Source organism: Heptranchias perlo, chromosome 12 (genome assembly GCF_035084215.1).
Source record: "Heptranchias perlo isolate sHepPer1 chromosome 12, sHepPer1.hap1, whole genome shotgun sequence".
In the NCBI taxonomy this organism is placed as follows: domain Eukaryota; kingdom Metazoa; phylum Chordata; class Chondrichthyes; order Hexanchiformes; family Hexanchidae; genus Heptranchias; species Heptranchias perlo.
In genome coordinates, this window is record NC_090336.1 from 3,483,372 (window position 1) to 3,505,556 (window position 22,185).

The 22,185-nt window shown below is 43.3% G+C and overlaps 1 protein-coding gene across 1 annotated transcript in view; it reads left to right on the forward strand.

Moving 5' to 3' along the window:
• The window catches only part of LOC137328120 (mucin-2-like), a 101,365-nt gene that overhangs the window by 26,034 nt on the left and 53,146 nt on the right, over positions 1–22,185 (forward strand). The window contains exons 11-23 of the mRNA XM_067994298.1: positions 305–374; positions 3,631–3,768; positions 4,074–4,238; positions 4,646–4,740; positions 5,203–5,329; positions 7,715–7,951; positions 8,232–8,332; positions 11,437–11,588; positions 15,782–15,920; positions 16,338–16,448; positions 16,555–16,734; positions 16,876–17,115; positions 17,204–17,360. Of these exons, the coding sequence (XP_067850399.1) occupies positions 305–374; positions 3,631–3,768; positions 4,074–4,238; positions 4,646–4,740; positions 5,203–5,329; positions 7,715–7,951; positions 8,232–8,332; positions 11,437–11,588; positions 15,782–15,920; positions 16,338–16,448; positions 16,555–16,734; positions 16,876–17,115; positions 17,204–17,360 (1,912 nt within the window). The remainder of the gene's footprint in view (positions 1–304; positions 375–3,630; positions 3,769–4,073; positions 4,239–4,645; positions 4,741–5,202; positions 5,330–7,714; positions 7,952–8,231; positions 8,333–11,436; positions 11,589–15,781; positions 15,921–16,337; positions 16,449–16,554; positions 16,735–16,875; positions 17,116–17,203; positions 17,361–22,185) is intronic.

Here is a 22,185-nt window from a genome sequence, read left to right on the forward strand (position 1 = left end):
TGTTTCCACAACATCTCAAAATTGTGGCAATCCTTCAGTCTTTCTCCCTCCTACAATCTTCACACTTTTAAAACCCAATCCTGTTATCACCTAATCATTATTGCCTGATGTGTCTCATCTTCTCTCTTATTCTTTTTCAACTTTAAAAGTACGAAGACTGTATTATGTTCCTTGGCCTTTCACCTTAGTTCCTTAATAAGAAAAGGGCACTTGCCTCAAGAACGAAAGATTGTATTATCTCTTCATTCAAATCTTAAATTTGTACTTTGCTACATTCATCTAAAATTATTGTTTACATTTTCAGGTTCTAGTTTTTAAAGATAACGGGAATGTTCTTATTAACGGAGTAAAAGCGACATTACCACTGGTAACAGGTAGGAGCCAGCCCCTATGAAACTTGCTGCAGGCACCTTGTCACTGACTTAAAAGAGAGCTACTAGTATTGTAGGGTCTCAGAATACATCTGTATATGAATTCAGTGGAGCTTCAGAATTTATTTCTGTCACCAAACAGCATCACATAGACATGTTTGTCAAAATGTGTGTCAAGGAAGTATCAGTATTAGATCTTGTTATCAGAGGCAAGATTATCTGATTCAGCATGTTCTGCTGATAGTCTGATAATGCTTGTTTTGACAAATATTTTGGCATATGTAAACGAGGGATAAAAAGATGGATTCACAATACATTACATCATAATACAAAGATGGTCTGTGATCTTAGTAGTAGTATTACATGATGATCCTCTTGACAGTACAGCTTATGGAATGTGAATCGGGCTAAATTGAGATTCTACTAATAAGAGAGAGTATAGCAAGCATAGCAAGTTTAATTATTTAGAACACAATGAATACATTATAGCAGCTGTAATGCTATTTATCTTTAACTAAGCTGCTGTGGGCTGTTCTGCTATTTCATCAACTTTAACAACAACAATAACTTGCATTTATATAGCGCCTTTAAAGTAGTAAAATGTCCAAAGGCACTTCACAGGAGCGTTATCAAACAAAATTTGAAACCAAGCCACGTAAGGAGATATTAGGACAGGTGGCCAAAAACTTGGTCAAAGAGGTAGGTTTTAAGGAGCGTCTTAAAGGAGGAGAGAGAGGTAGTGAGGCGGAGAGGTTTAGGGAGAGAATTCCAGAGCTTAGGGCCTAGGCAGCTGAAGGCACGGCCACCAATGGTGGAGCAATTAAAATCGGGGATGCGCAAGAGGCCAGAATCGGAAGAGCGCAGAGATCTTGGAGGGTTGTAGGGCTGGAGGAGGTTACAGAGATAGGGAGGGGTGAGGCCATGGAGGGATTTGAAAACAAGGAATTTTAAAATTGAGGTGTTGCCAGACTGGGAGCCAATGTAGGTCAGCGAGCACAGGGGTGATGGGTGAACGGGACTTAGTGCGAGTTAGGATATGGGCAGCAGAGTTTTGGATGAGCTCAAGTTTGTAGAGGGTGGAAGATGGGAGGCCGGCCAGGAGAGCATTGGAATAGTCAAGTCTAGAGGTGACAAAGGCATGGATGAGGGTTTCAGCAGCAGACGATCTGAGGCAGGGGCAGAGGCGGGTGATGTTACGGGGGTGGAAGTAGGCAGTTTTGGTGATGGGGCAGATATGGGATCGGAAGCTCATCTCAGGGTCAAATAGGACGCCAAGGTTGAGAAAGGTCTGGTTCGGCCTCAGACAGTGGTTAGGGAGAGGGATCGAGTCGATGACTGGGAACAGAATTGTTGTGGGGACCGAAGTCAATAGCTTTGGTCTTCCCAATATTTAGTTGGAGGAAATTTTTGTTCATCCAGTACTGGATGTCGGATAAGCAGTGTGACAAATCAGAGACAGTGGAGGGGTCGAGAGATGTGGTGGTGAGATAGAGCTGGGTGCTATCAGCGTACATATGGAACCTGACATTGTGTTTTCAGATGATGTCTCCGAGGGGCAGCATGTAGATGAGAAATATGAGGGGGTTGAGGACAGAACCTTGGGGGATTCCAGAGTTAATAATGTGGTAGCAAGAATAAAGCCATTGCAGGTGATTCTCTGGCTACAACTGGACTGATAGGAATGGAACCAGATGAGGGCAGTTCCACCCAGCAGTATGATGGAGGAGAGGCTTTGGAGGAGGATAGTGTGGTCAACCGTGTCAAAGGCTGCTGGCAGGTCGAGAAGGATGAGGAGGTTATAATAGTGCACCATGGTCACAGTCACAGAGGATGCCATTTGTGACTTTGATAAGGGCCTATTCTGTGCTGTGGCAGAGGCTGAAACCTGATTGGAGGGGTTCAAACATGGAGTTGCAGGAAAGATGGGCACCAATTTGGTCCGTGTTACAAATTTCACGGCTATGCACTAGGTATTCCCTCAGTGTCACTGGTCACTCCCAAAAGCTGACTGTGTGTTCCCTATGATCTAGATTACTGCTCAATATCTATTCATATAATAGCATAACCTGGGGATCATAACATTGACCTCTTATGAATTATAGTGGATCCCATGATCTTGCATGTGCTGCCACGCACGGTCTCCTGTCTTTGTAACGTCAGACTGAAAAGCATTCTAGTGAGATGAGTCATGATTATAAAGCAACAAACCAATTTATTTTACATAGAAACATGAATGAACAGAATATCGTTTTCCAATGAGATACATCTATTTCCTCGTAACATAAAAATAATACATGTACGTGATTCTACCAATATACTAGCCAAAATCACTTTCAAGCTTACCATTCCTAAGCTAAAAGGTCCTAAATTCCTCTGTTGCAGGCTAACTCATATTGACTGTCTTTCTCGCTTTCCAGAGAGAAAGAAAATAAATGTAGTGTTCCATTTAAATAATGCACATGTTACGGTGACATTTTGAACTGAAGATCACTTCAGGCAGCACTTTGTATGTCGAGTGGAAGCTGTTGACAGTCTCTCCCTCAACTCTGTGGGTCAAGGATTGGCCGAGCAATCATTAAAGGTTACCATCTTGAATGAAATACTGCCCTCTTGATGTGGGAGCTTGCTGCACCTTCATGTTCTGTTCAGACAATGCCCCTGCTGGGCATACTGAATGAAATTCACTCTATCAAAATGGAGAGAAATACTTAAGAATCAAACCTGTTGCACTTCATTGTCTCAAAGCTAATGTGAGATGTTCATTTTCTCAAAGCTATTGTGAGATGTTTGGCTAATTAATATTCTAAATGATTTTAAATATTAAGTCAAAATCTGTACCTTCTGGAGTTAACCCTTTGTAAGCCAAATTTAACCTTTATAGCAATATTACAACATGAATTAAAACAAATTCTCTTCAGCCATGTAGGTAGAAATGCTATAGTCACATTGGGAAATGTATGGGTTTGAAGATAGATATCACATTACAAGGCATACGTTATAAGTAATAGCTAGACAGTACGGTGCAGAGCCATAGAATAGTCAGGCACTAGCTCAGCATCCACGATTCCTCACACAGCAATCTATGGCTTTTGGAGCAGGAGGAGTAATCAACTGAAGGGAGATCAAGTGTTTTCTCACAGCTAACTCGATACCACGTGGTGGGTGGAATGGAAGCAGGAAGGCTATGGAAAATCTTCCAGGATAGTTACAGAAGACAGGAATTATAAAAATATTGAACCATATTTATTTTCTTTTGCAGCAAATTATACTGTTTTCAAACCATCATCATTCCACATCCTGTTAGAGACACATTTTGGCCTGCAACTGCAGGTCCAGCTGGTTCCTCTGATGCAAGTCTACGTAACACTAGAGCAATCACACAAGGGGAAGACATGCGGTAGGTATTATACTCTAGGGTCTGGCATTGTTGAAAGTCACCTCCACTCACAGGCAATTCAAACAAAAGCAATTCCTGGTTCTAAATAAATCTTCATAGGTTTCCAATTAACCCTTAACCCAATCCTTCCTATCAAGCCATTTTTGTTCTGTGCAAATCTGTTTTTCCTGTCACATTTTTGTCTAGCCTCACATACTCCAATGCTACACTCCTATTTTATCTGTTTGTGATCTTCTCTTTTTGCTCTTTTTAGGTAAGTATAAAAAGGCATTAGGTTTAACATACTCTTGTTTTATTTCTCCTAGGTTTCTGTGGGAATTTTAATGATATTCTGTATGATGATTTCAAGGCAAGTAATGGCTTAGTTGAGGGGACAGCTGCATCCTTTGCAAACACATGGAAAGCCCAGCTGAGCTGCCCGGTTAAATCAGATCGTCTGGAGAACCCCTGTGCTATCAGTGTTGAAAACAGTAAGAGCAAAAGGGAACGACTTTGGGCTAGGGCTGGCAGGGGTAATTTCAAGTCAAAACTTTAAACTTCTGCCCTGTTTCAAACAAAATTCTTGGTCATTCTTCATACGGGGAAAAAGCAACCGAAATATTTTCACAAGATATAAATTTGTTCCCAGAGAATAGAAAGCTACTTCAATCTGAGGTAAATTTCGGTATTTATGCCCCAGCCAAGAACTAATCACCCTATGACCTGTGAACCTGCGGGCATACTTATATGTCGGCGTGAGTAACATTCAGCTGTTTAGGGTATGTGACTTTTATATCAATGTGAGCGGTGCAGTGAAATTTACCTATATTTACAGCAGGGTAGTCTTCTGTATGGGACTCAGGAAACATTCTAAGATATGTCCAAAATTCTCTTCCAGAAAACTATGCTGAGTATTGGTGCTCCCTTCTAAAAGAGCCAGGAGGGGATTTTTCTCCCTGCCATTCCACCATCGATCCAAACGAGCACTTCAAGGTAGGTCCATAATGTTTTATTTCCGCTTCTCGTGTTTTTTTCCGGCATTGCACTTCCTCTCAAGATACAGAAAAATTGTCTCCCACACTTAAAGTAATTAAATGCTCTAATTTTCCAGTGCTTATGTAACAACACCGACAAGTTTTTCATTGGATGTCCCTGGCCTATGCTGATGTGCATACGTGGGTGGATTATGGGATGGTAGAAGTGACTGTATGCTCCAGATTTTACCCCTTGTTAACCTCAATGGTGCAAGGAAGAAGAAGAATGAATGAATAATAATTTTCAAAAACACAGTTGTAACATGTTGATTTGGATTGCCACCCTGAAGTCAGGTATTCACGCAGAAGTGAAGATGAAGCAGTGGTTTTACCTTAACTCGCCACTCCAACTTATCTAGCCTTCGTGTTGTTTTTCTTGAAAGTACAAAGTAGTATTTGCTTTTTTTCTCCCTTTTTTTAGAAATGTACATATGACAGCTGCAACTGTGATAAAAATGAGGACTGCATGTGCGCTGCCCTCTATTCATATGTTCGAGCTTGCGCAAGCAAAGGTGTCATGTTAACCAACTGGCGGTCAAAAGTGTGTAGTAAGTAAGCTTTCATTATATTCATAATAACTTAGTCAAGCCAGACGCAACCATAACAAGCACATTCGTCTTAGAAATTTGACTCTAGTCGAAAATTGTACTGGGTTGGCAACTGGCAACAGATTTCCCATAGCTCCAGAAACTATGTTCAGCAAGTAACGACTAACTCTGTGTTCGAACATTTCTGCATAACAACATAGTTCTAGGCAATGGCAATGTGCCAAGAAAGAGAAGCAGCGTAAAGCATCAGTGCTTATATTCTGTTTGTATGTAGGTGTTTTTAAATAGTTCGTGCACCCACTATTTAAAAGAGTGGAGTTTGACAGAAGATCTTTGCATGTGAGATCACAGTGCAGTGAGAACATCACCATTGATATTGGCATTCATTACATCACTGATCTAGTCACATTTCCACAACAACAACAACAATAACTTGCACTTATATAAGAACATAAGAACATAAGAAATAGGAGCAGGAGTAGGCCAATCGGCCCCTCGAGCCTGCTCCGCCATTCAATAAGATCATGGCTGATCTGATCCTAACCTCAAATTTAAATTCATGTCCAATTTCCTGCCCGCTCCCCATAACCCCTAATTCCCTTTACTTCTAGGAAACTGTCTATTTCTGTTTTAAATTTATTTAATGATGTAGCTTCCACAGCTTCCTGGGGCAGCAAATTCCACAGACCTACTACCCTCTGAGTGAAGAAGTTTCTCCTCATCTCAGTTTTGAAAGAGCAGCCCCTTATTCTAAGATTATGCCCCCTAGTTCTAGTTTCACCCATCCTTGGGAACATCCTTACCGCATCCACCCGATCAAGCCCCTTCACAATCTTATATGTTTCAATAAGATCGCCTCTCATTCTTCTGAACTCCAATGAGTAGAGTCCCAATCTACTCAACCTCTCCTCATATGTCCGCCCCCTCATCCCCGGGATTAACCGAGTGAACCATCTTTGTACTGCCTCGAGAGCAAGTATGTCTTTTCTTAAGTTTGGACACCAAAACTGTATGCAGTATTCCAGGTGCGGTCTCACCAATACCTTATATAACTGTAGCAATACCTCGCTGTTTTTATATTCTATCCCCCTAGCAATAAAAGCCAACATTCCGTTGGCCTTCTTGATCACCTGCTGCACCTGCATACTAACTTTTTGATTTTCTTGCACTAGGACCCCCAGATCCCTTTGTACTGCAGTACTTTCCAGTTTCTTGCCATTAAGATAATAACTTGCTCTCTGACTTTTCCTGCCAAAGTGCATAACCTCACATTTTCCAATATTGTATTGCATCTGCCAAATCTCCGCCCACTCACCCAGCCTGTCTATATCCCCTTGTAGGTTTTTTATGTCCTCCTCGCTCTCTACTTTCCCTCCCATCTTTGTATCATCTGCAAACTTTGATATGTTACACTCGGTCCCCTCCTCCAAATCGTTAATATAGATTGTAAAGAGTTGGGGACCCAGCACCGACCCCTGCGGAACACCACTGGCTACTGGTTGCCAGTCCGAGAATGAACCATTTATCCCAACTCTCTGCTTCCTGTTAGATAACCAATCCTCCACCCATGCCAGAATATTACCCCCAATCCAGTGATTCTTTATCTTGAGCAATAATCTTTTATGTGGCACCTTGTCGAATGCCTTCTGGAAGTCTAAATACACTACGTCCACTGGTTCATTTTTATCCACCCTGGACGTTATATAGTGCCTTTAATGTAGTAAAACATCCCAATGCGCTTCACACGGAGCGTTATCAAACAGAATTTGACACTGAACCTCATAAGGAGATATTAGGACAGGTGACCAATAGCTTGGTCAAAGAGGTAGGTTTTAAGGAACGCCTTAAAAGAGGAGAGAGAGGTGGAGAGATGGAGAGGATTAGGGAGGGAATTCCAGAGCTGAGAGCCTAGGCAGCTGAAGCCTTGGCCGCCAATGGTGGAGCGATTAAAATTGGGGATGTGCAAGAGGCAAGAATTGAGATCTCGGAGGGTTGTATGGCTGGAGGACGTGATAGAGATAGGGAGGGGTGAGACCATGGAGGGACTTCAAAACAAGGATAAGAATTTTAAAATCGAGGCATTGCCAGACTGGGCGCCAATGTAGGTCAGCGAGTACAGTACTATTATACTAGTCTTTATTTAGCACAACTTCTGATGTTAATTTTGAGCTTGAATAATAATAATCTGAATTAAAACTAATTGTTTCTGAATATAAAAGTACTGTGGCGTCGCGATATTTTCACACAAGGACTACTCTAGGTCCTTTTCACACAAGAACTACTCTGTCATTAACTGTCAGCAAGGATTAATAGACATTACAGCAAGTTTCTTTGGCAGACTAGCCTTTTCTTAGCCTTGACTTTTCTTTGACTAATTTGTTACAGACTCTTACATAAAGACCTGCCCCGAGACGCTAACATACAGTTATGATATGAAGAGTTGCAGGCGCACTTGTCATTCTCTGAGTGAGAAGGATATTACATGTGGAATCCAACATGTACCAGTGGATGGATGTGGCTGTGCTGAAGGAATGTACATGAATGACAAAGGCAGATGTGTGCCCTCATACGAATGCCCTTGCCTCTATCAGGGCACCCTCTTGAATCCTGGAGAGATGATTCGTCAAGGAGATACCCATTGGTAAATTAAAGTGGCCGCTGTAGTGATTTTGCCCAATAATGATGATCATATGGAACTTATACAATTTGATCTTACAATTCTCCACCTATCTGTTACAGTGTGTGTCAAGATGGAAAAGTGCAGTGCATGACATCACTATATAGAGTGAATAGTAAGTCTTGCTGTCCAGTTTAAGATACATTTGTTCACAAATGCCTTGTTAATTTAAATATTAATATTTGAATATATGACACGACCTTACAAGCATTTTGTGTTGTACAGAGTGTTTCCCACCTAAGATCCATTTCAGCTGCAATACTACAGAGCCGGGCACAACAGGGGCAGAGTGTCGCAGGACTTGCGGAAACCAGAATCTGGACTGTGTGGGTATCCTGAGATTCATTTTCATAATGAAGTATTATAATTGTACAATTGTACATATATATCTAGATTTTCACTATTCTAGTCGGGGCCACAATATAGGGCTGTTATGAAATCAGATTTATGAGTTAGCATTAACAAAAACTGTTTATGCCATTTTGAAATGTTCTGTTCCTAGCTGAAAGTCTAAGTTGTATGAATACATCCTTAAATAATTAATTAGCATCCAGCCACAGAGTGTGAGAGTGGTTCACATCAAAGAGATTTTCTTCATCCTCCCCACCTAGGTGGAGGTATCACATCCCTGCTCGATTCCTCTAACAGACTGACCACATGGGTAAGATCAGGAACTCACTGTGATTGTGAACTGTAGAAATGAGACACTCTCCTGTTAATTCATGGCATTAGAATCTCTCGGTACAATGCTTAGCTCCATTTAAAAAAAAGGCAAATAAAATACGTAGTTTCATTGCCAGGGACGTAGGAGTAGATTATAATCCTTGGGTAGCTCACCTGCGGAGTGCGCTGGCAACCTGCCAGTGCTAAGACCGAAGAGGCCCGAAGCCATTTAGAGGCCCGGCTTCATTTAAATGGAACCAGCGAGTGCAGCTCACCAGGTCTGGGCCGGTGCAATGTTGGGCAGTCTGGAGGAACGGCAATCTATTTCCAAGTCAGGATGGTGTGTGACTTGGAGGGGAACATGCAGGTGGTGGTGTTCCCATGTGCCTTCTGCCATCGTCCTTCTTGGTGGTAGAGGTTGTGGCTTTGGGAGGTGCTGTTTAAGAAGCCTTGGCGAGTTGCTGCAGTGCATCTTGCAGATGGTACACAATGGTGCACCGGTGGTGAAGGGAGTGAATGTTTAAGATGGTGGATGGGGTGCCAATCAAGCGGGCTGCTTTGTCCTGGATGGTGTCGAGCTTCTTGAATGTTGTTGGAGCTGTACTCATCCAGGCAAGTGGACAGTATTCGATCACACTCCTGACTTGTGCTTTGTAGATGGTGGAAAGGCTTTGGGGAGTCAGGAGGTGAGTCACCCGCCGTAGAATACCCAGCATCTGACCTGCTCTTGTAGCAACAGTATTTATGTGGCTGGTCCAGTTAAGTTTCTGGTCAATGGTGACCCCCAGGATGTTGAAGGTGGGGGATTCGGTGATGGTAACGCCGTTGAATATCAAGGGGATATGGTTAGACTCTCTCCCGTTGGAGATGGTCATTGCCTGGCACTTATCAGGCGCGAATGTTACTTGCCACTTATCAAGCCTGGATGTTGTCCAGGTCTTGCTGCATGCGGGCACGGACTGCTTCATTATTTGAGGAGTTGCGAATGGAACTGAACACTGTGCAATCATCAGCAAACATCCCTACTTCTGACCTTATGATGGGGGGAAGGTCACTGATGAAGTAGTTGAAGATGGTTGTGCCTAGGACACTGCCCTGAGGAACTCCTGCAGAGGTGTCCTGGGGCTGAGATGATTGGCCTCAAAGTACAACTACCATCTTCCTTTGTGCTAGGTATGACTGGAGAGTTTTCCCCCTGATTCCCATTGACTTCAATTTTACTGGGGCTCCTTGGTGCCACACTCGGCCAAATACTGCCTTGATGTCAAGGGCAGTCACTCTCACCTCACCTCTGGAATTCAGCTCTTTTGTCCATGTTTGGACCAAGGCTGTAATGAGATCTGGAGCCGAGTGGTCCTGGCGGAACCCAAACTGAGCATCGGTGAGCAGGTTATTAGTGAGAACTTGCCGCTTCATAGCACTGTCGACGACACCTTCCATCACTTTGCTTCAATCAGGTAGATTGGTGAGGAAGATTTTGGGGCCTCTCCTGCAGTACCACCAATAAAACTGGACGAAGTGTCTCTCCCAAAATGGCAAACAAGATCCTATGTATGTTTTAAGACCCTAATTTGCATTTTAAAAGAGCCTATCCCCTGAAATAGGCGGGCGCTTCAGCCGCCCAGTGGTAAGCCCCACTAAAAATGCTGACGACCGGAGCATCGGGGTAAATGATGCGGTAAGTCCACTGACCCCATCTTAAGGCTGTTAGCGCCTTGTTAATGCCGATTTGGCCAAGTGAAAACTGGCTCCATAGAGTGAAAACCGAAAGACGTTGTAATGTTATTATATCAGGATTTGGTCACACTCCATCCATAGTACTGTGCACCATTTTGGTCATCTAATCATAGGAAGGACATTATTGGTATTGAGAGAGCAAGGAGGTGAGCAGTAAAGGTGATCCCAGGTATCAGGAATATAACTTATGAAGCAATGTTAAGGAAGTTGGCTTGTCTTTTTTCAAAAAGAGACCTCGAGGTCATCCAATTGAAGTTTTCAAGATCATGAAAGGAATTGACAAAAGTGATATGAGCAATTTTTTTCTATGATGACAGGTTCAGGTCCCAAGAGACACAAATTAAAATTTTGGAAGTTAGGAATAAGAAGGGAAGTCAAGGGAACTTTTTCACCCAAAGAGTCATAGAGTTGTGAAATAAGTTCCCAGGGAAGGTCATTGAAGCAGACAGTATAAATGGCTTCAAGCAACAATTGGATACAATTCTGGAGAAAGAAAGGATTGAAGGATTTGATAAGAAGGTGGGGTTATTTCAATAAAGAAAGAAGGTGGACTTTTTTCACCTTCCTTAAAACTCTTTTGTTCTTAATGCACTAGCGATAAGCAAAACAATGACTTGTACCTTATTCAGTTCGATTCCCACCTAATAAATATTACACCTCACGGGCTCCAAGATGTATTTCCATTTAAATACAGCAAAGAAAGAGCTACTAGAATAAGAATGCACTTAGGTCCTAAAATTTGTTTGAAAAAAGAGAGATAATTTTAACTTTCGGCAGTGGCATTAAATTGGATAGGCCACTCATTTATACATCCCGCCCGATTCTCCTTCACATGGAAAGGAAAATTGAACGGGGTGTATATTGGGCAGCCCGTCTGGTATCACCGGTTTTACGCCACTTTCAAAAGTTGAAAATTACCCCCAGAGACTCACTATCGTAAGCTGAAGTATAATCTTGATCTGAGGCAAGAATTGTCCTTTCTCTGCTATTAATTTTAATCCTAAAACCACCTGTTTCTTGGTTTCTACAGTACAGTGAGAAGTGTGTATCTGGCTGTGTTTGTCCTGAGGGGCTGCTGGACAATAGAAATGGAAGTTGTGTTATTGAGGACAAGTGCCCCTGTATGCACAATGATTTCAGTTACCAACCTGGAAGCAGAATCACAGTCGACTGTAACACCTGGTAATTTTCTAACTGCATTATAAATCTTTAAATGTTAAATGTATCATTATATTAAACCATATGGATCTAAACATTTTAGAAATATGAGCTATCAAAACGGTTCTCATTGTGCAGTAATGCTTTACATATGTAGAGTTAACACTGTATTCCAAACCCTTTATTCCCACCCTATGGTTCTATGTTTACCCATGTTTATATCACTGAAATTGCATCATAATGCCTAATATATATTGGGCTGGAATTGGGCAGCGAACGATCGGCGCCAGCCGTTTGTTACACTTGCACTTGCCCATAGACTTTCTATGAGCTTTTGCATGGCACGGGACAGCCAAACGACATGGCGCAAACTACAGGGCATCTGGGACCTTTGTGAACAGGGCAAGCAACTGTGTATCTCCTTTCCCAATCAGATTGAAGAATTGTTAATAACAGAGTGAGTCAGAACCAGGAAGTGTTAGCTGGAATTTTGAATTCAATGCCAAATCAGGTGCAGAAAGCGAAATAAAGAGGGAAAGAAAGATGGAATTAAGAGACAGAGATAAAAGAGTCAGAAAGAAAAAGTAAAAAAAAAATTTACATTTTTAAAAAAATGTTCAACAATAATTAAAATCTGAAGGAATGAGACTCCACACTTGTAAAAGTTAATTTTCAGTGCCAGAGAGGTTGTTTGGCAGTAAAATGGTACTTAGACTTGAAATAACTTTATTTGGCGAGTTTAGTTTGTATCTGCGACAACAGTACAGGAACTTCACACCGTTCAAGGGGGAGCCAGACAGCGAGATGCCCTTTCTGTGCAGCTTTTGGAGGAGCATCGCATCTCAAAGAGCAAGTTCCGGATTTCCGGATTTAACTGCGCATGTGTGGTATGCGGAAGTTGCCTTTCGATTTGCACATAAATAACGGTGAGTGCTGTTAGCCTCATTGTTATTTTTACAGCAAAATCAGGCTCACTATCTGCAGCAGTTCCGTTCTTCTGAAAAATCAAGAGACTTGAAATTTGCTGAAAAAATAATGGCATGATGCCGTTATTAATGCGCAAATTGGCCAGCAACTGTGGTGAGGAAGAGATACCTTATGAATTGCAAATCGCTACAAGTTGTTGGACGATTTACGCCACTCTGCTATTCGCTTCACGAAAACAACATCTCATCCTTCACCCCCCTGTGAGTTTCATGAAGTCGCAGCATTTGGACATTAATTGCCCATTAAACTCGCCACAGAACGTTAAGTCTCGTAATTAATAGCGTACGTACCCTTTTAACAACATTATAATCGTTAATGACTTCCAATCAACCTCTCTGACCCAGAAAGTGAATGATTAAAAGTATGGAGCCTCATTCCTTCAGATAGTCAATAGTTGTTGGAGATTTTTAAAATGTCCAATTTTAAATTTTAATTTTTTTTCTTACTTTTCCTTTCTGATTCTTTTCTCTCTCTCTCTTAATCCAATCTTTCTTTCCCTCTCTTTGGGGTCAATTTTCGGATGGCTGAGCGGGTGCGTTCATAGTGTGGGGGCTGTTAAAATTGGGGATTCCTGGGACGGGTCCGGAGCCCGGCTCCAACCCGCCCACTTCCGAGTTCCCCAATAACGCGCTTAGATGCGCACGCAGCCTCCGCACGCGGGACTCCCACCGGCAACTAAAGCTGGCGGGATCCCACTTGAAGCAATTATCCTCCCAATCAGGTCGTTTGCAGACCTGATTCGGAGGATATTTTAGGAGGGGTAGGATTTTCATCTTAACAGAGCGTGTTTCCCGTGCTGGGGGAAATACTCCCCGTTGAAACAGACGTGTTGCAGCCACCAGCCAGCGGGAGCTGCAAAGGTCCATTTGACAGGTGTGGGGAGGGGAGACCCTCACTCAATGCAGGAGGCCACTCTGTCACTTTGGACAAAGTTTGGCCTCCACCACCCTCCTCCTAACACTAAAATTCACCAACTTGGAACCTCAACCCCGGTGTGCAGACACATTTACCTACCTTGCGAACCCCCTCAAATATACATCTTCCTCAGAGGACGAACAGCATCACCAGCCTCGCCGTCCACCTCAGACACGTGGAGCTCCACAACACAGTGCTGTGACACAACCACCTGCACAGCAGGAGGGTGGGCAGCCACAGAGAGAGATGCGTCGCAGAGGGCACTAACCTCGCCACAGGGTCCACAGACCGAGGCTCAACTTCCTGGACCTCTCTGAGCAGCAGCGCACATGGAGGCTCAGAGTTACTCGACATGTAGTCGTGGACAACTGCAGCCTCCTTCATGCCGAGCTGCTCCTGGCTGGCCCGAGCACCATCTTCTTATCTGTCGCTGTCAAAGTCACCACTGCCCTCAACAACTTCTCCGGATCTTTCCAGGGTGCCACCGGGCACATCGCCGGCGTCTCTCAGTTGTCTGCACAAAAGAGCCCTACAAATACACCTACACCCACTCTGCAGTGACCCAATGGGTGGCATCAGGTGTGGATCTTCATGGTGATCCTCAGGAAAGGGAATTATTGCACAAACCAGACAAGATTTGCAAAGACGTGGCAGTAGTGGTGATAACAAAATTTAATGTGGTTGGCAAAAGAAACAAATCTGAATGAAAAACATGACATTCCATCATATACCCTTGTGCATCCCCTTTATGCTCACAAAACCTTAGCCTTACGTTTACGGGAACCCCTATGTAGTGCTACCCCTGTGGCTTCAGCAGAGGTAGTGGCAGGTTACTCTTGTCCATGCCCTGACCGATGAGATGCTTTGCGCGGATGCCCTCTGGGTTTCAGTGCCCATGTGGGGCCCTCCAAAGACTGCTCCACCTGCACCTGTGCAGGGGCAGACTCAGCCACCTGGAGAGGAGGCAACATTGCGGGTACTGTTTGAGAGGGGGGGCAACGGGTAAGACGTGGGAGCGCTTTGAGTGGCGTCCCCACTTCCATTTCCCCCTTCGCCATCATCCCTCTCCTGGGAACTTCTGGCATCTCTTCTCCTATCAAGGCAAAACACAGAGAGGCGTGATTGAGCGATGGTTGCATAGTGCATGCATTAGTGTGGGTGGGGGTGACCATGAGGGAGATGCATGGGAGGGTGTGTGTGAGACATAGCCATGAGATTGTATGAGGATTGGGTTGCGTGGTAGTGTTCGAATGGGAACTGGGGCGGTGAGTGCAGGCAAGGTGAGGATGATGGTTGAGTGGATGTGAGGAGTGATGCGAGAGCGTTGTGGTGGCAGTGCAGAAGGAGTTGTGTGGTGGTGGAGGTGATGTGGAAGACGGAGTGTGGGAGAATGCGTAAGTATACTCATTTTGGCTGACCTGGTTAGGTCATTAAATCTCTTCCTGCAATGGACCCAGGTTCGGAAGATGTTACTGCTGCTGCTGACCTCCTCGGCCAGATCCAGCCAGGACTTCTTGGTGGCAGAGGCAGGCCACTTCCTCCCGTCCGCTGAGAAAAACGTTTCCCTCCTCCTCCTGACCCCATCGAGCAGCACCTGGAGTGAGGAGTCTGAGAACCTTGGAGCAGCCTTGCCTCTGGCCTGCTCCATGCTGCCAATTTGGTTCTTTGCTGCAGGAGGAGCATTGGAGGACTGCCCCTTTAAATAGGGCTCCTCCTGCTGACAGCCTGTGATGCGGGTGTGCAGTGCGCCCGCTGCGCACTTTTGCAACGGGAAACCCGGAAGCCACACGTAAGTACCTTCTACTAGGCTGCCATCGCGTGCGGAGCACCCCGATTTCACTGGGCGCATTATCCACGCACCCAGTCGACCCCCCGCTGGCAACCCGCTTCCGTCCTAATAGCGGGCCCTTTATTTCTCTTTTTGTACCTTATTTGACACTGAATTCACCCACTCTAATTCACCATCCTTCTCAGTTGTTCCTCTGTTTATTTCTCAATCCTTAAATCTCATTGGTTAAGCACCGGTATCAGCTCGCACTTCCAGCAACTTACAGGCAAAACTTTTTGAGCTGAAGTGTGCAGGAAAAAGTCTGACTAACCGGGCACGCTGTGAGATGCATCGCTCCAGCAAATTCCGGCCCCAATGGGAAAAAAGGCACCAAATTTTAACAAACCTCTCAAGGCTGTGAGACATGAAGTCATTTGAAGTTAAGAAGGTACTAGGTTTTTGAGATCATAGTTCAATGTGTGCTTTCGTTAAAAAAAAAAGTTGATGTTTCCTGTATATTGCTCACATACCATTTTGCTTTATTTAGTGCTTGCCAGAAAGGCAGTTGGGTCTGCACAGATATTCCCTGCTTTGGAGCATGTACAATATATGGGAGTGGTCACTACATCACATTTGATGGCAAGCGTTACAACTTTGATGGGAACTGTGAATATGTTGCTGCCCAGGTAAGGCTTCTTCTACCTTTTTTTCGGATGGCACAAAGCCCTCAATTAGGACCTAAGAGGCTGGGGACCAGTAATTTGTTTCCAGGTGCCTGTAATGCAGTAACGAATCAGGCTGTCCCAGGAAATCCTAAGGCAACTCTACAACTGATTTTCATTCTCCTTCCCACCATGAGGAAGTGCTTGGCCTTTGCTCAAATCTTACCCAACCAATGTGGCTGAGATCTGGAAAGCAGTGGCACTGGGCATCACGGGCATGAATTCACCTATCGCTGTTCTGTAGCATCAGTGTTGGTCCCACAAGGATCTGAGTTCCTTTTAAGACAACAAGCTGCTTTATAAGTGCAATAGCACTAATAGTACAATATTATTTATTGAAGCAATTACATTATTTATTTATTACGCACTCTGAATTTGCAGGACTACTGTGGAGATAATCTTACCAACGGCACCTTCAGTGTGATCACAGAAAACGTCCCCTGTGGAACAACTGGAACAACATGTTCTAAATCAATCAAACTTTTTTTCGAGGTACTGTCTTTGAGTATTACAATTTCTCACTGATGCTTAATTCATTTCAGATTCATTCTGTTTGCATTTGTTTATGATTCTGAATTCTTGTTATTTTCTGTTCCAGAATTTTGAACTGAAGCTAGCTGAAGGGAAACATGAAGTAATACAGCGGAATGAGAACAAAAAGATCCCGTTCACTATCCGTACCCTTGGCCTTTATCTGACAGTGGAAGCTAACAACGGATTGATTCTGATATGGGACAAAAAGACCGGTGTTTTTATTAAGCTGAGTCCTTCTTACCAGGTATGAGTAAACTTATCCACAACCTGAGTCATTATCCACCTCAATTATTTCTAAAGTATTAGCATATATATAAGTGCTTTTTTAAAAATGCCAAAGTAAACTTATTTCAACAAAAGGGTGACTATTACTCTATGATTCTAGGGTAATATTTGCGGCTTATGTGGTAATTTCGATGGAAACGCCAACAATGACTTCATGACGAGAAGCCAGTCTGTTGTTACAGATGTAACTGAGTTTGGAAATACCTGGAAGCTGACCGCTAATTGCCCGAATGCTGTACCTGATGATGACCCTTGCACTGAGAAACCACACCGCAAGGGCTGGGCACAGAAGCAGTGCTCCATAATTACAAGTGACATCTTTACAAATTGTCACAGAATGGTTGTACAACTTCTTATTTTTTAAATGTCATCATTTGCTATATTTCTTTTTAAATCCTACTGGAGTTAGTAATCTATTTCATCAACAGGTTGACCCGAAGCCATTTTATGATGCTTGTGTACATGATTCCTGCTCTTGTGACAGTGGTGGAGACTGTGAATGTTTTTGCACAGCTGTAGCTGCCTATGCTTTCGCCTGCAATGAAACTGGAGTATGCATTGACTGGAGGACTCCTGAAATCTGTCGTAAGTATATTGCAGCCTTAACATACAAAGTGTCCAAACCGTGAAAATTTAATAGTCAGCATGGGACTATGTGTAGTCTTTTCTCAGCTCTTGTTTGATTCCAGCCTAGACTGGTGGTCTGAAAGCCTCCACTCTCTGCCTTAATGGTCCTCGCTTAAATGTCAGCATCGAACCCATAATATTCCTGGTCTCATCTGGAAATGCTTGGTGCTGACTGTTTGGTGCCCAAAGATTTCCGTTTCTTAACAGTGACATTGTATGAAGAGCAAAAAGATGATCCTAAACAAAAAAGAAAATGCACAGAATGTAAATATTTTCATTAGTTGTGGATGGATAATCAAATTTTCTAAACTACATATTTCTTAACAAATTTTAGAACAATACCAAGTAAACCAAAATTTTGCATTTGTCACATAGATTGAATTATTTTTGTATTACTTTAACTATTTCTTAAATTGCAGGATGTGATCATTTAATGAGCTGGAGCTCTGCTGCGAATTATATCTGCAAATCTATTATCATAAACAACACATAAAGGAAAGAAAAGAGACACTGATAAACCATTAGTGAATAATATCAATAAAAAGAGATACCAAGGGATTGCAAATAAACACAAGGATAGAAAAGAGATACTGAGGAATGGCCAGTGAACACAAGGATAGAAAAGGGATACTGAGGAATGGCCAGTGAACACAAGGATAGAAAAGAGATACCGAGGAATGGCCAGTGAACACAAGGATAGAAAAGAGATACCGAGGAATGGCCAGTGAACACAAGGATAGAAAAGGGATACTGAGGAACGGCCAGTGAACACAAGGATAGAAAAGAGATACTGAGGAATGGCCAGTGAACACAAGGATAGAAAAGAGATACTGAGGAACGGCCAGTGAACACAAGGATAGAAAAGAGATACCGAGGAATGGCCAGTGAACACAAGGATAGAAAAGAGATACTGAGGAATGGCCAGTGAACACCAGGATAGAAAAGAGATACCGAGGAATGGCCAGTGAACACAAGGATAGAAAAGAGATACCGAGGAATGGCCAGTGAACACAAGGATAGAAAAGGGATACTGAGGAACGGCCAGTGAACACAAGGATAGAAAAGAGATACTGAGGAATGGCCAGTGAACACAAGGATAGAAAAGAGATACTGAGGAACGGCCAGTGAACACAAGGATAGAAAAGAGATACCGAGGAATGGCAAGTGAACACAAGGATAGAAAAGGGATACTGAGGAATGGCCAGTGAACACAAGGATAGAAAAGAGATACTGAGGAACGGCCAGTGAACATAAGGATAGAAAAGAGATACTGAGGAATGGCCAGTGAACACAAGGATAGAAAAGGGATACTGAGGAATGGCCAGTGAACACAAGAATAGAAAAGAGATACTGAGGAACGGCCAGTGAACACAAGGATAGAAAAGAGATACTGAGGAATGGCCAGTGAACACAAGGATAGAAAAGAGATACTGAGGAACGGCCAGTGAACACAAGGATAGAAAAGAGATACCGAGGAATGGCCAGTGAACACAAGGATAGAAAAGGGATACTGAGAAATGGACAGTGAACACAAGGATAGAAAAGGGATTCTGAGGAATGGCCAGTGAACACAAGGATAGAAAAGAGATACTGAGGAACGGCCAGTGAACACAAGGATAGAAAAGAGATACCGAGGAATGGCAAGTGAACACAAGGATAGAAAAGGGATACTGAGGAATGGCCAGTGAACACAAGGATAGAAAAGAGATACTGAGGAACGGCCAGTGAACACAAGGATAGAAAAGAGATACTGAGGAACGGCCAGTGAACACAAGGATAGAAAAGGGTTACTGAGGAATGGCCAGTGAACACAAGAATAGAAAAGAGATACTGAGGAATGGCCAGTGAACACAAGAATAGAAAAGGGATTCTGAGGAATGGCCAGTGAACACAAGGATAGAAAAGAGATACTGAGGAACGGCCAGTGAACACAAGGATAGAAAAGGGTTACTGAGGAATGGCCAGTGAACACAAGAATGGAAAAGAGATACTGAGGAATGGCCAGTGAACACAAGAATAGAAAAGGGATTCTGAGGAATGGCCAGTGAACACAAGGATAGAAAAGAGATACTGAGGAATGGCCAGTGAACACAAGGATAGAAAAGAGATACTGAGGAATGGCCAGTGAACACAAGGATAGAAAAGAGATACCGAGGAATAGCCAGTGAACACAAGAATAGAAAAGAGATACTGAGGAATGGCCAGTGAACACAAGGAGAGAAAAGGGATTCTGAGGAATGGCCAATGAACACAAGGATAGAAAAGAGATACTGAGGAATGGCCAGTGAACACAAGGATAGAAAAGAGATACCGAGGAATGGCCAGTGAACACAAGGATAGAAAAGAGATACCGAGGAATGGCCAGTGAACACAAGGATAGAAAAGAGATACTGAGGAATGGCCAGTGAACACAAGGATAGAAAAGGGATTCTGAGGAATGGCCAGTGAACACAAGGATAGAAAAGAGATACTGAGGAATGGCCAGTGAACACAAGGATAGAAAAGGGATACTGAGGAATGGCCAGTGAACACAAGGATAGAAAAGAGATACTGAGGAACGGCCAGTGAACACAAGGATAGAAAAGAGATACTGAGGAACGGCCAGTGAACACAAGGATAGAAAAGAGATACTGAGGAATGGCCAGTGAACACAAGGATAGAAAAGAGATACTGAGGAATGGCCAGTGAACACAACGATAGAAAAGAGATACTGAGGAATGGCCAGTGAACACAAGGATAGAAAAGGGATTCTGAGGAATGGCCAGTGAACACAAGGATAGAAAAGGGATTCTGAGGAATGGCCAGTGAACACAAGGATAGAAAAGAGATACTGAGGAATGGCCAGTGAACACAAGGATAGAATGGAAATACTGAGGAATGGCCAGTGAACACAAGGATAGAAAAGGGATTCTGAAGAATGGCCAGTGAACACAAGGATAGAAAAGAGATACTGAGGAATGGCCAGTGAACACAAGGATAGAAAAGGGATTCTGAGGAATGGCCAGTGAACACAAGGATAGAAAAGGGATTCTGAGGAATGGCCAGTGAACACAAGGATAGAAAAGGGATTCTGAGGAATGGCCAGTGAACACAAGGATAGAAAAGAGATACTGAGGAATGGCCAGTGAACACAAGGATAGAAAAGGGATTCTGAGGAATGGCCAGTGAACACAAGGATAGAAAAGAGATACTGAGGAATGGCCAGTGAACACAAGGATAGAAAAGAGATACTGAGGAATGGCCAGTGAACACAAGGATAGAAAAGAGATACTGAGGAACGGCCAGTGAACACAAGGATAGAAAAGAGTTACTGAGGAATGGCCAGTGAACACAAGAATAGAAAAGAGATACTGAGGAATGGCCAGTGAACACAAGAATAGAAAAGGGATTCTGAGGAATGGCCAGTGAACACAAGGATAGAAAAGAGATACTGAGGAATGGCCAGTGAACACAAGGATAGAAAAGAGATACTGAGGAATGGCCAGTGAACACAAGGATAGAAAAGAGATACCGAGGAATAGCCAGTGAACACAAGAATAGAAAAGAGATACTGAGGAATGGCCAGTGAACACAAGGAGAGAAAAGGGATTCTGAGGAATGGCCAATGAACACAAGGATAGAAAAGAGATACTGAGGAATGGCCAGTGAACACAAGGATAGAAAAGAGATACCGAGGAATGGCCAGTGAACACAAGGATAGAAAAGAGATACCGAGGAATGGCCAGTGAACACAAGGATAGAAAAGAGATACTGAGGAATGGCCAGTGAACACAAGGATAGAAAAGGGATTCTGAGGAATGGCCAGTGAACACAAGGATAGAAAAGAGATACTGAGGAATGGCCAGTGAACACAAGGATAGAATGGAAATACTGAGGAATGGCCAGTGAACACAAGGATAGAAAAGGGATTCTGAAGAATGGCCAGTGAACACAAGGATAGAAAAGAGATACTGAGGAATGGCCAGTGAACACAAGGATAGAAAAGGGATTCTGAGGAATGGCCAGTGAACACAAGGATAGAAAAGGGATTCTGAGGAATGGCCAGTGAACGCAAGGATAGAAAAGGGATTCTGAGGAATGGCCAGTGAACACAAGGATAGAAAAGAGATACTGAGGAATGGCCAGTGAACACAAGGATAGAAAAGGGATTCTGAGGAATGGCCAGTGAACACAAGGATAGAAAAGAGATACTGAGGAATGGCCAGTGAACACAAGGATAGAAAAGAGATACTGAGGAATGGCCAGTGAACACAAGGATAGAAAAGAGATACTGAGGAATGGCCAGTGAACACAAGGATAGAAAAGAGATACTGAGGAATGGCCAGTGAACACAAGGATAGAAAAGGGATTCTGAGGAATGGCCAGTGAACACAAGGATAGAAAAGGGATTCTGAGGAATGGCCAGTGAACACAAGGATAGAAAAGAGATACTGAGGAATGGCCAGTGAACACAAGGATAGAAAAGAGATACTGAGGAACGGCCAGTGAACACAAGGATAGAAAAGAGATACTGAGGAATGGCCAGTGAACACAAGGATAGAAAAGAGATACCGAGGAATGGCAAGTGAACACAAGGATAGAAAAGAGATACTGAGGAACGGCCAGTGAACACAAGGATAGAAAAGAGATACTGAGGAATGGCCAGTGAACACAAGGATAGAAAAGAGATACTGAGGAACGGCCAGTGAACACATGGATAGAAAAGGGATTCTGAGGAATGGCCAGTGAACACAAGGATAGAAAAGGGATTCTGAGGAATGGCCAGTGAACACAAGGATAGAAA